This window comes from Pseudoliparis swirei, chromosome 16 (genome assembly GCF_029220125.1).
Source record: "Pseudoliparis swirei isolate HS2019 ecotype Mariana Trench chromosome 16, NWPU_hadal_v1, whole genome shotgun sequence".
In the NCBI taxonomy this organism is placed as follows: Eukaryota; Metazoa; Chordata; class Actinopteri; order Perciformes; family Liparidae; genus Pseudoliparis; species Pseudoliparis swirei.
In genome coordinates this window covers 14256717-14270027 of record NC_079403.1, presented here as the reverse complement: position 1 = coordinate 14270027, position 13311 = coordinate 14256717, and the positions used below count along the sequence as shown (strand labels likewise).

Here is a 13311-nt window from a genome sequence, read left to right as displayed (position 1 = left end):
CCCTCTCTCTCTCACACACAGAATTGCACGCTCCGTCCTAAACCTGTTCAATGCGTAATTGTTTTTGGCCCGCTGGGCCTCATTTCTTGACAAATGATCTTGCTTGGGGACTTGATCAGACACACTCTCTCTCTCACAAACAAACACACAAACACACACACAAACAAGCACACGTATCATCCTCATATCACCGACATACATCACACTTACTTCACACAAATCAAAAAATAGATACACACACGTATGACAGATGGGGTTCAGGGTCAGAGATATGCTGTTTATCACAAATATCACAGATTTACAATATGTTCCAGAGATGTTTTATTCCATATGTGTGATGTGACTCAGTGAGACATTTGTTTGAGGCCACAGATTGCACAACCTAGTCCTTCCTGTAAAATAAAATGTATATTTAAGAAATAACAAAGACCTCATTTGCTCCTAATTAAGCTACTAAAACTGTTGTGTGTGACTACCTGAATGAAACAATGAAACAAAAAATCATTACTCAAAATTTAGAAATGCTTAGTTATGTATACTATCCAATATTTGGTTTGAATTAGTTTATTAAAATGTGCTTGTCCAATTTGAGCATTTCTGGCAATAGCTTAAACACACAATGCTTTCAAAGATGCATTGCAAAAATGAATTGATGAGATGCTCTTCGTCAAAAGATAGCTCAAATGAACCCATCCTCAACTGCCACGGCGAGAAGAAGATGAGCATTTAAAAAACTTCAGTAGACATCAAACCAACCTCACGCCTCTAAAGCTGCTTCTGTGTTGAGCATGGCTTCCCTCTGATGTTCACCAGAGAGAGAGAGAGAGAGAGAGAGAGAGAGAGAGAGAGAGAGAGAGAGAGAGAGGTGTGTAGAGATAGCCTGTCTCAGTACAGAGGCTAATGACAGTATTTAACACCGAGGCTCTTACTGTATATCCTTGGCCATTTACATCCAATTCAACAGTGGAATGAAGGGCAACTCCTTAATCTGCGGAACCACAAGCAGTCTAAATAAATAATGCAAAGGTCATAGGCACATTATTCCAGTGAGGATAAACGGATCATGTGTGAGTGGATAGCTTTGCTACTGTTAATCTGAAAATGTGTGTGAAATGAGTGAGAGAGAGAAACAGACTGAAGGGCTGTAAAAAATGACAATGTTCAGTGGTGGACGAGGCCCAGAGGGGAGCCACCACTCATCACGGGTAACCTTTTACAATTTTTGCAATAATTGCTGTCTGGCATGAGCACACACACTCACACACACACACACACACACACACATCTACATACACACACCTCATTTGTTGGGGCAGTAATCGCTTTTTACCTCGCAGTCCCACGACCTTCAACTAACCATCCAGAGCAACAGGCACAGTGGTTGCCTAGCAACTCAATCTCTTTTTTTTTCTCTCCTTTTTACAGTCGGGGCTAAAAGGAGTGTTAGAGACTAAGTGTGAGAGAGAAAGAGGAGATGGGCGGAAAGGAAAGGGAAAAAAGGTTAAGACAAGGCAAAGAGGTGGGAATCAGAGAGAGCCGGCGATGGAGCGGATGAGGTTAGGGGTGGGGACATATTATAAGCTTACACACTTACACTGAACAAGCTTTGTATTTTGGATACGGTGCAAATTATGATGCAAAAGAAACTAGTCTGTGTCATGGTCCTAGGGATTTCGTTTGGAGCTTGAATCCTGTTTTGTTTTAAAAGACATTCACCACATGTGTCATGTCTTCTTTTACTTCCTGCCTTTCTTCCACCTGTTTTTTGTTTCTCTATCCTTCAGAGTCTTCTCTCATTGATTATGCTTTGTGTGTTTTTGTGTCATGTGTTTTGGACTGCCGTAGCCTTGTGATCTTTGGATGCCTCTGGTTCATTCTAGACTTTGTTCGAAACCCCCGTTTAAAAGTAATCTGCATTTGGTCCTGTATTTGAATCACATAGAACATGTTGAAGTTTGATATATGTTGATCACATTATAAAGCAAACATCATAAAATCAATGAAGAGTTGGAACAAGCTGATGAAGAATATACTGCATACTGTCAGATGGTGTGGTATATAATGATGTTTCCAATCCGAACGCTACTTACCACATTAAGATTAAGGTGTGAGGTTTATAAATATATGTGGAAAGACAAAAGGTGTGAAATATATGGCTGTGACAGCCATTTGAATATATTTTTTATATATTCTCTTCGAAGTATTCTTCTTTGATTATGACCATTCTTGCGGGTCAAGATGATTCCTGGACCCATTTGTGAGTCGCATGTATAGAAAGCAGACTGCACACATCACTCTGCAAAATACATTCATCATTCAATATTCAGTAACTGTGTTCATTTGAGAGGCCTGACAGTTTGACGGGGTCCAATTGCACAGCGGCCCGGTGTTCCATAAGGAGGTTACATGGTTTATAATGAGATGTGTTGGCGGGGGTAAACAAGGTGAGTCCGAAGACTGAAGGAGCGGGGGATAAATAGATGAGGAAGGCAGGCATGGCAGGGACGAAAACCACTGTGTGTCAGAGGACCCGTCTTTCTATTAGTCCTCAGTGCTGTGAAAGGTAACAGGAGTCAGACTAGGTAGGCTGGATTTCTCAGTCCAGCCTACTTCTCTCTCTCTCTCTCTCCCTGGCTGACTCTCTGTCTCTCCATATGCACCTCTCCTGCATCTCTCCTCCTCCTGCTTCACTCTCCCATCATTACTCTCCCTCCTCTTCCTTGCTCTCATTACTTCCTGTCATCTTTTGTCTCCCTCAGCTTCTACCCTGTCTGTCCCTCCTCCCCCTCTCTCTGCCTCATCTCCTCGCCCTCTCAGTCTTCTCGTTCTCCTCCCCTCCATCCTCCTCTTCGGTCTAACTTTAGCGAAGTGCTCCACCTCTCCTCGCAGTGCAACCAGTTCTCCCACTCCTGAGCCGAAGCCCTCGGGCAGTGAACCCATGATGGAACATGTCTGCTTTAGCTTTTATCACTTGCTCATACTTTGCTTTCAGAGGTACCCAATTATCTTAATGCTACAGATTGGTTTGGCAGTAATTATGCTTGTGGAATTGTTAGTTGTATTCATTTTCTCAACAAGGACAGGGCGATATTGACAATGCTCAGGCTTGAAGCAAGTGTGTTGATTTGTGGCGTGTGGACATTTGTGTGTTTTCATGTGTGGGTGCTTGTCAGCGTCCTTTCATGACCCGCACTGGTTGGGAAACTTCTTTCACGGACTTCTAACTAAATTCCAAACATTGAATTTATCCTTTTATACAAACTTGTGTGTGTGTGTAAGATTCAGCTCCCAATTGTTCCTTAGTTCTGTGCCTCATCAATGCTGAATCAGTGTTGTGGCCATTGTTGTCGTGCTATTTCTACTGCACCCTTTTCACTCCCTCCTTGAGATTGTTTGAGATAGTTTGTATTTATTTCTGTCCATTGGAAGTTACAATTCATCTCAACAGAGTGCTTCAAAGTAGAAGATTGATACATTATTTTACATTAATAGTTATTAAAAAATACATATTCTTAAAGTGTTCATCCAGGGTGAAGCTGTATCAAACTTGTTGGGTGTAGGACGACCGATTAAGTAAAAGTATTTTTTTTTAAATAGACTTATTCTTGCCATATACAACAGGCCAGAGCTCCAATAGAAAAACAATAAAAGGGAAATGCGTATGTCGACATCTATACACATCTCTGTATAGTGGTTGATTTTCTTTCCAGCAAAACAATCTTGGATTTTGAATTTTTGCATTTAATTAAACTTTGTTTTTTTGTGTTCTCTTTGCAGGACGGTTACGCCCAGTATCACTTTGTGGGCTCTGCCTCAACGATAGAGAGAGACAGACAGAGGCCCTACTCCTCCTCACGAACTCCCTCCGTCTCCCCTGTCAGGACGTCCGCTAATAACCGCTCTGGTGAGTAACATTTGACACTTAGAGTAGAGATTGTGTACGTGTTAGTGTGTGTTCTTGTGCCTTGGCTCACGCAACAACCAGTTTCAGTTTAACGCCTACGAAATGAAGATTGAGTTGAGATTTAAAATAGTCTGAATTTAGACAAGTTAAGGGGCAACAGTTGGTTAAAGGGAGACATATTGGAGCACAAACATCAGGAAGAAATGAGACCAGAGCTCTTTCCACTCAGTCAAAGGCAGTTTCCATGGCAGGTGTTTTCTCACAGCCAATCAGCGGCCCTTCTTGAAGGTTTCAAGGTCTTGTCATTGCTGTTGCTACGACTCAAGACTCAAGCAGGAGATGTGATGAGTAGTTATGCTAAACCTAACCAATCACCTGTTGATCCTATTGCTTCATATTTATCATACTTTCATGGAAAGAGAGTTGTATTGGTTTCACCAAACTCTCTGTGAGAAAGCATATTAGTGTATTTCCGAAAATGCTGAACTGTTCCTGTAAGTGGTAGGATCATTATCAAAGCAGGACATCATTTAATTTGTCACAGCCGATATATGAAAAATAAATCTGAGATTTAGGGTTGTATTTCATTCTAGATGTGGTTATGGTATAGATTATTGTTCTCATTTTAACCCATTGTTAAGGAATGGATTTAGTCCATCAGAAAGCGCGAGGATAGAACTAACTGTCCATATGTGCTGATGTATGTGGGACATGAGTACGACCACAAGGTACAGGTCACACATGGATTCTAATGAGCTATAAATTAGACAATATCCAGTAGCGTCAACATTTACCAGTCCATCAGTCTTTACATCGGGGCTAAGTGGCTGTTAGCGTCAATGCTGTAAAGTATGATTATCATGAGCCTTTAGCTTGAGCCCAATGGCCTTCATGCTTAGCAAAGGGTGCGTTAGCATTAGCTGTTAGCATCAGTAGTTGAAGAGCCTTGAGCTGTGCTTCCTCCACACTGGGCTTAGCAAGCTGATGAGGCAGAAAAGTACTTTTCCTTCCTCTCGGCTTAGAGAGGTCTTCAAGGACCCAGCTAAAAGAGAGGGAGAGAGAGAGAGGGAGATAGAGAGGGAGAGAGAGAGAGAAAAAAGTGTGTGTGTGTGTGTGTGTGTGTGTGAGCGAGACAGAGAAAGAGGGAGGGGTGAAATAAACAGAGAGGGAGATAAAGAGAAAAGGCACGGAGGCAAGAAGAATTTGGGATTGAGGGATGGTTAATGCAGTGATGAGGATTTGACTTTGGCCGGCGACATTGAAAATAAACAGTTTTGAGATCATAGTGCGGAGAGAAATTTGTAAATGTCTGTAGTATATTGGAAGAGGCAGGGGGAAATGGAAAAGAGCTGGAAATGAGTCCCCTCTTCCCGACTGCTCCACCTCTCGATGCACTCCTCGTCCTGCCCTTCCAGTCTTCCGCCCCTTCTCGTTCAACCGTTTCATTCTTCTCCTCCTTTGCAGTAATCCGACTTTCTTCTCACCTCTCTGAGCTCTCACTCTTTCCAGGCTGCCTCAATGCGCACACACATACACTCTCTTCCACATACACACACACGCACATGAATCTTTAACTCCTCATTTCATTCGCTCCAGACTGCAATCCGGCCCCTTAGAGATGGATCAAAGCAGAAGGATTAATGATGGCGTGCAGACACACTAGGAGAGGAGGAGTGAAAAAAACTGTGAAAGTGTTAGAGGAGTCGGGAAATATGCAGACTTCAAGGATGACAGAGGGAGACAAAGGGAGAGACATACCTTAGCATCCATCATGGACCCCGCAGGGTCCTGCTGTGTCTCGCACTGATAGAACAAGTCTCTAAGTCACTCATATCCAGCAGTTACAAGCCAGGTCCCCACGGTAACCGTAACCAGTAGTGATGGCACTGTCTCTGAGGGTGCCTGTGACGGGTTGGAGCATCCACCTTAATGGACATTCGCTGCAGAGGTGACAAATTAAAAAGATGTAATATCAAATGTGTCAACACATTATAATAGCCTGTAGCTCCTGTCTTCTCCTGTTTATCTTGCTCTACTAAATGTCTGTCATTTAATTGACCACAACCAGATAGTCGACAATCATGTGCATGTGCCTTTCTTTATCGACAGAAAAGAACAAATATCTTGGTCAGAATGTCAATGTAAAGTATTGAAGAGATGGATTTAAAAAATAGTATTTGAATAGATCAAATGAGATTCCAACACACTTAAAAATCACTTTAAAATGTATTTGTTTCTATGGCTAGTTGAATTGAAAAAAGTGTTTTGCTAAGCTGTATAGGAGAACAGCCAAAGAACAGAATATTTTACTGTCCAGAAATGTTGGAAATGTGTTTGCTTGCTCACGTGTCTGTTGGGTTTTCACACTCATATATTCTATGAGTAGTGAGACACGTGTCTGGCTCGAGAAGCTACAGCCCTACAATCATCTGCAACTCTCAAAAATAGGTTGAGCGGGTCCAAGGAGCCTGTGTTTTATATACATATGTATGTGTGTGTGTGTGTGTGTGTGTGTGTGTGTGTGTGTGTGTGTGTGTGTGTGTGTGTGTGTGTGTGTGTGTGTGTGTGTGTGTGTGTGTGTGTGTGTGTGTGTGTGTGTGTGTGTGTGTGTGTGTGTGTGTGTGTGTGTGTGTGTGTGCATGCGTATGTGGGAGTTGGGGGTGTAATAGAAAGGAGAAAAACATTTTAAGTACAGAATGTGTGCTGATCTGCCCTTGCCTTTGCATGTATGGGTGCATTAAGTTGAAATTGTGATTGCATTAAAACTAGTCAGCAAACGAGCAGAGAAATCCAAAAAGATACACGAGAAAAAATAATTACCTCCAGTTTCTATTGTGCAGAAGAGCACATCGAGGACATGGTGGGGGGCGTTTATGACGCGTTGAACTTATTTGATAGAGCGATCGGAAAGAGTCTGACAGAAAGGGATTGGAACCACAGCTGTAAACTGGACTCAACTTTGATACTGAAAGTTATGTTGGGTAAAGAAGTTGGATCTTTGAAATATCGCAATTATTTTTAACACGGCATAGAATTTACATCATCACAATGGCCTGCCTCCATGCAAGAGTTGGGGGTTAGGTTACCAATCATAACTCTGTTCAAGTCAACCTTTGTTTGGAGAAGAGAATAAGGCCTGTTTGTGTGATGGTACGATGTCCAAATAAAGGGAACACAATGTCTGAATTGAGAAAATGCATCCCAGATTGAAATACTTTCATATTCAAATAATGTGTCTGAAAAACGGGTGTCAGTGTATGTGTGAATTCCCAGGAGTCCTTTAACATGCTGGAGGTGACCCTTAATGCTGACAAGCTAAATGATGAATAATGACTTTGCACCTTTAAAAGACTGAGACACACACAGACACACACACACACACACACACACACATGCAAAAAAGCACGCAGAGTGTGAAGGTACATGCTGTTCAGGGTTTATTGCTCATTACTGTGTGTGTGTGTGTGTGTGTGTGTGTGTGTGTGTGTGTGTGTGTGTGTAGCAAGTGCTCCAGCCTCCCCCAGAGAGATGATGAGTCTGAAGGAACGCAAGATGGACTATGATTCCACGGCAACCAATGCTGGTTTCCATAGCAACAAAGGAGAGCACACATCCCGGAAAGACGGCATGGCAGGTGCGTGTGTGTGTGTGTGATAGAGAGGCACAGAATAATTAAATATTTTTATTTTACCCCCCTCTCGATCTTTCTTTCTTGTCCATTTTCATTCCCTATTTCACCTCTCTCCCTATATCTGTCTTTTCTTCTTTTGACCCCACACTTATTTTATTTCTCTTACTCACGCTCTTAGATTTTTCTCTATCTTTGCCAATCGTCCTTTCCAGTATCTTTCTGAACTGCTTTCTCGCTTTCGCTCGACTATTTTATTTCTTTGTCTTCCTCCCTCCCTTCCACTGCATCTCCTTCTATCTTTTGGTCTCTTTTCTTTTCCATCCATTCATGCTCTGTTCTTCACAACTTTCTCTCGAGGGCACGAGGGACTAACTAATTGCCAGACTTTTAGACAAACTGCAGGAAGTTTTGGGCTCTAATTAGCTGATTTATGACTAAGCCAATTGTGCAGTTTCCCACAATGTTGTTCGTCTTAGAATTATTAGCAGTAGTACTGGAGCTAGTTATCTTTCACATAAGGCGTTGTCTTTCTCTTTTCTTTCTTTCCTTTCTTTCCAGTTCAAGTGTCCTGTGGAACATCTACATTGTTCCGAAACTCTTACCTGACCGCCAGTGACGACATCAAGCAAAACCAGGTGAGTAATAGGAGTCAACAAATGTACGACACACTCACACATTTATATGCACACACCGGCGCAGCAGGTTTTAGCAATGTGAGCCAGTCGTCTGGGGGCTCTTAAATGGGCATATGCTGTCATGACACGGTGGTTATTAGGCAGCAGGATGGAAGAGGCACACACACACACTCATGCACACAGAAGGTGTCTCGCTGTGACAAGAGACGCGCTGGCAGAGCGTGCTACGGAGACACGCCCTCAGCGCATTCGGCGTCAAACCACTGCAACCTAAAACCACGCCCGACTTCCAATTAAAATGATTAGCTCGGTTGATTGCGCTAATTATTTGCCTCTGTTTAATGACTCTGCTGGTGAAGGGGAGGTGGAACAGAAAGCGGCATAGCTTTTGACTAGAAAGAGGAGAGTTTGTTGTTTTTATAAATACAGTATATAATGATAAATGTATTGTTTATGTAGTTAAATACATAGTTACCTTTCCCTTGTCGGGGAAGAAACTCTACTAAACTCAAAAATGGGTAAAAGTATGACTTTATTTGTATACTCATATGTACACGCAGACAAATTACTTCCTTCAGTACCTGCATGGAATTGAGAATTCACAGCATGAGTTCCAGCCCATTGATTCCTATCTGAGCCTTTTTACTCGTACGACCTGCCTTTTCAAAGCCTTCTCCCCCATGAGCTATGTATCTACCACTCTCCCTTCTATCTCTACACTTGTATCTCCCATCCTGATGATTCTTCATTCTTGCTTGCTGCACCACCTACCACTTTTACCCTACTTCCACTGCTCCCCCACCAGGCTCCGGCCCAGCCCTGCGTCATGCCCCCCATGCCCCAGCAGGACAGCCCGTCAGCAGCCGTGTTAAAGGACTACGACCCCTACCCTCCCCCTCCTTCCTTCCCCCAGCCTCAGCCGCCGCAGCCGCCACCCCACAGCCAGAGTCGGAGCTTCAGTGATGTCTACTACGAGGACCAGGGACCTCCACCTACACCTCCTCCTCCTCCATCCCAGCCACAGCCTCAGATCCAGGTGCAGGCGCCACCTCAGGCACAACCCCAGCAGCCTCCAAGCACCGCCGGACCGCCCCGAGACCCACGGGAGGACCTGCGCATGCATCTGGGCCTCAAATCCACCGGCAACTACGTCGACTTCTACTCAGCCTCTCGGCCGTACAGTGAACTGAATTACGAGACCAGCCACTACCCGGCCTCGCCTGACTCCTGGGTCTAGTTAGACTATGATGATGAGGGGGTGGGGGTGGCAGAGAGAGAGTCTGTGTGTGCGAGTGTGAAAGAGATTATCTTTGCAAGCGATCAACAGCAGATTAACACAAAATGACAGGAGGTGGCGTGTTGAAACGGGATCTTGTATCCAGTGGCAGGACATTAGTGTTCTCTAAATTAAGGGGGAAGACAGAGCTAGATTGGGTTAAGAAATGAAGTCAGGTCGAGTGACAAAGAGACACTGTGCATGTGCATGCAGAAATTTTTTCGACTTTTCTTTTTCTTTTTCCCCCAGACAGCTTTATTTCTCCAACTCCATTGCACACTTGAGTAGATAAAATGGGATTAGATATGAAGACGTGTGTTTGAAAGGGTGAGAGAGAAGTGAGCAGGAGAATACAGCAAGAGAGAAAATTACAGAGAGAGTGGAGAGAGTACGCAGAGACCTAGAGAAGAGGAGAGAGATGGGATCAAGACATAATGGGGAGCGGACGAGGGCGAGCTCTTACTCTGTAGGAGCAGGAAGTGACCTGACCTTTTGTTGAAGACAGAGGAGGAGAGGACAGGTGTGAGGGTTCTTAAGGAGGTCAGGAGGAATAAAAGCACAGGAAAAAAAAGAAATCACATCAGGCACAAGGCGAGAAATGGATGTGTGACAAACGTAGCACTGCTTTATCTCCTTCCCCCTCTTCCTTTTTTTTGTTGCTATGGCCCTACAGGGGCTTCTGAATTTGTTCGCAAGGAATGTCATCTTCAATAGACTTCTTTGTTGTCATCATTCTTTCACAGCTTTTTTTATTTGTACTTTTCTAAATTTTCACTTTCACGAAAGCATTTTTATTTTGTGTACAGTTTAAAGGTGATACAGTGTGTATATTACACATGTTTTTGATGGGGCCCACTTGTGCAAATGTGATTTGTTTTCCTCCCATGACATGGCATACTGACTGAAACAACAAAAGCAACAAAAATAAGTGAAATGCGAACACAAGAAGCATAAAAGACAGACACTGTCATGATGGATGTCAGTGGACGTCTTTGTTTTGCCCTTTTCCGAGCCGGAGAGGAAACCCTGCAGTGTTTGTGTTTTTCTCCATCAAATGAATTTCATTGTGGACATGCTCAAATGGCAGGAGCAGCAGTTCAAGGCTGCCAGAGCATCAGATTGGCAGAACGGGATCGCTCCCGAGCCCCCTGTCAACAAAAGTGCTTTTTCACTGCCTAAAGAATACACGTGTATGTTTAAAGCACACTCTCTTTGTCTTTTCCTTTTGGGGAGACGATATGTTTGACCATGTCAACTCTCCGTGGTTTCTCATCATCACTCGTGCATAAAAACTGGTCCGTCTCACAAGAGCCACCGTGACTATTGTACATTTCAGTGTGCGGTAGAGATAGAGGAAGAGAGAGACTTGACATTGTGCCAAACTTTGACACCCCGTGGACGAGTTCGCGAGGACTTTAAAAGAACATTCTGTCGAAGTTTTCCGACGATGGATGGGCGACTCCCTCTGCTGTTTGTGACGTTTATTTTCTTGTGTTTTGATCAGGTAAAGCCGTACTTATTGCTGGGATCACGGGTAACATCTCCCTCCCATAGATGTACAGACCTGCCTCTCTGTGTTGGCTGAGCATGTGTGGGCGTGCGTGTGTTGGAACACATGTGTGCGTGCGTTTGTGTACGTGTGCATGTATGTGACTGAATGTGTGGCCCGTGTGAGTACAAGTAAACCTGAGCGAGCGTATCTATGCATGCATGTGTGTAGTAGTGTGTGCGTTTGCCTCTGTTGCGTGTATGTGTGTGTGAGTTCCTGTATAAATCAATGTCCAATCAAGGCATTCCTACCGACAGTTTGTCCAGTTTTACAACATGAAAAACTAAAAATCACTAGAATGAATTGTTGATATAGAATGACAAATCTATGAATATAAATATAAATATATATATAATTTTTATGTGCAGATGTCAGTGTCACTAAATGCAACAAATGTCCGCAGAGAAAAAATGATGATGTGCTGTACAACAGGACTCTTGTTCACTTGACCTAAACATGGAAGCTGCTGATCGGGCCCCACTCTCCCCCCCCCCCTCCCCTCCCCCAATCGAGACAAAAGAGAAATCCCACCTGAAGATGCTCAGGCTCTGGTGCGAGTTGTGTGTTTATTGTGTGTCCATGCTTCTTAGATGACCCTGCTGAGAGAGGACCGTACCGTACTTGAACACAAGGAAAAATAAAAAAGACTCTTTGCAATCAAATGCCATCGTCTCCGCTGCTGTTTTCAACAGGGATGTCCACTTCTTTTCTGAATCAGAGGCTGTCAGATGTTTTCTTCACATGTACGTTCAGTGTTTTTCTCTCAAGGAAGATTGTTTCATTTGGTGTGGTGAGGGTCATTACGACACACGTTGATGTGTTTTAGATGAATTCACATTTGTGCTCCCTCTTTTTTTCAAAAGTCGAATAAAAGACCACCAATTTTACACAGGCACAGATTTCATATGCGTTAAATGTAATTGTATGCACACCAGGCATGAGCTGGAATACATACAACGATAATCTAATATAAAAATACCATCTCATTATATTTTAAAGCCATAATATAGGCCTACAGTATATACAGTAGCACTGTGTATTGTACACTGTATCAGAGATGGAACAAAAAGTTCTGTTTTAACACAGACAATTTATCCCTGAGAGTGGTGTTAATAGTATAACACAGAGATGTAAAGCCAATTCAAGGGCTCCTACATCCACAAGCCTCTCTTGCCACATTAATGCCGTTGGGCAGACATCAAAGATGCAGTAATGGGAAGTCCAATTTTGTATTTTTCCCATCGTTTTGTTCCCTTTTAATGTCGCCCTCTCTGACTTTCATCCCATTCATCAAGGATATTCATCCTGAAGATTAACTCAACTTGAAACATCAGCAGCAGTATTTGTTAAAATCCATTGAAATGAATTTCTCCCCTTTATCTCCCCCTCCCCTTTTCTTGTTTGAAGCTGTCTAGGTGAGGCCTGTGAAATGCAGTGTTCGGTAATAATGCCATTTCGTTGATTGTATAGCCTTCACAATCGAGGCATTTCTCCTCCGTCGGAGCTCAGTCCCACAGTGGAAGGCTGGTGTAACTTAATGTGGCATGAAAATATAAATCCTCTCTTTTCTTTCGCACAACCTCTCTAGAAACTGCCCTGTTCCACCCTGCAGATGCCTCCGGCCTTCACTGTTTCACTCCCTCTCTCACGGCTTTCTCGCCCTCTAATTCTCATAGCCTCCCTGCCCATTCAGCCATCACACACCGCAGGCGAGACTCAAAGGTGTGTGGGTGTGTGTGTACATATGTATGTGCGCGCAGGTGCATGTCAACAGAAAGCCGGGAAGCTGAGAGGGGGATCACAGTGAGATGTGGGGGGAAAGGGAGACAGGGATGTAGTGGGGAGCAGGTGTAGGGTCTGTGATTTATACTCTGAGGATTTGAGCGTGAAATCAATTTGTGTTTAAGAAGAAGTGAGGCTCCATGGAGGCTCTGCGTGCTACAGATAGACCTTGAGAAATGAACGCTCTCATCTGAAAGGGAAGGGCGGAGCCTGAAGGAGAACGAAGGTGGAAGGAGGAAAAGTAGCATGAATGACAGAGAGGAAGATGGAAAGGTAGATGATAAGATGAAGAACCTTCAAGTACAACATCATAAACAGTGTGAGTATCGCAAGCAGAAGAAGTCAATGACTTGGAAACTTTGAAAACTTTGGATTAGTTTATTGAGTTATGATACAATAAGAAAGAATAATGAAGAAAAGGATGGGCCAGCAACAGCTAGCAGCTGAAATGAGGACCCTGTTCAGGGGCAATCCACAGTTAACATGATGTGGTTCTGTCGCTGCTAAATGCTCCATATTTGCACCAGCTAATTG

General features: G+C 43.5%; 1 protein-coding gene across 2 annotated transcripts in view; it reads left to right on the top strand.

The window, feature by feature from the left end:
- ctnnd2a (catenin (cadherin-associated protein), delta 2a) overlaps positions 1-11660 on the top strand; it is a 243303-nt gene extending 231643 nt beyond the window's left edge. Inside the window, exons 22-25 of one of the 2 annotated variants that reach the window (XM_056433619.1) lie at positions 3778-3904; positions 7407-7538; positions 8094-8170; positions 9084-11660. In XM_056433619.1, coding sequence (XP_056289594.1) covers positions 3778-3904; positions 7407-7538; positions 8094-8170; positions 9084-9407 — 660 coding nt within the window. In that variant the 3' untranslated portion in view covers positions 9408-11660. Of the gene's footprint in view, positions 1-3777; positions 3905-7406; positions 7539-8093; positions 8171-8975 lie in introns of both variants that reach the window. The other variant, XM_056433618.1, reaches the window with a different exon arrangement.
- Positions 11661-13311: the final 1651 nt, after the last annotated feature.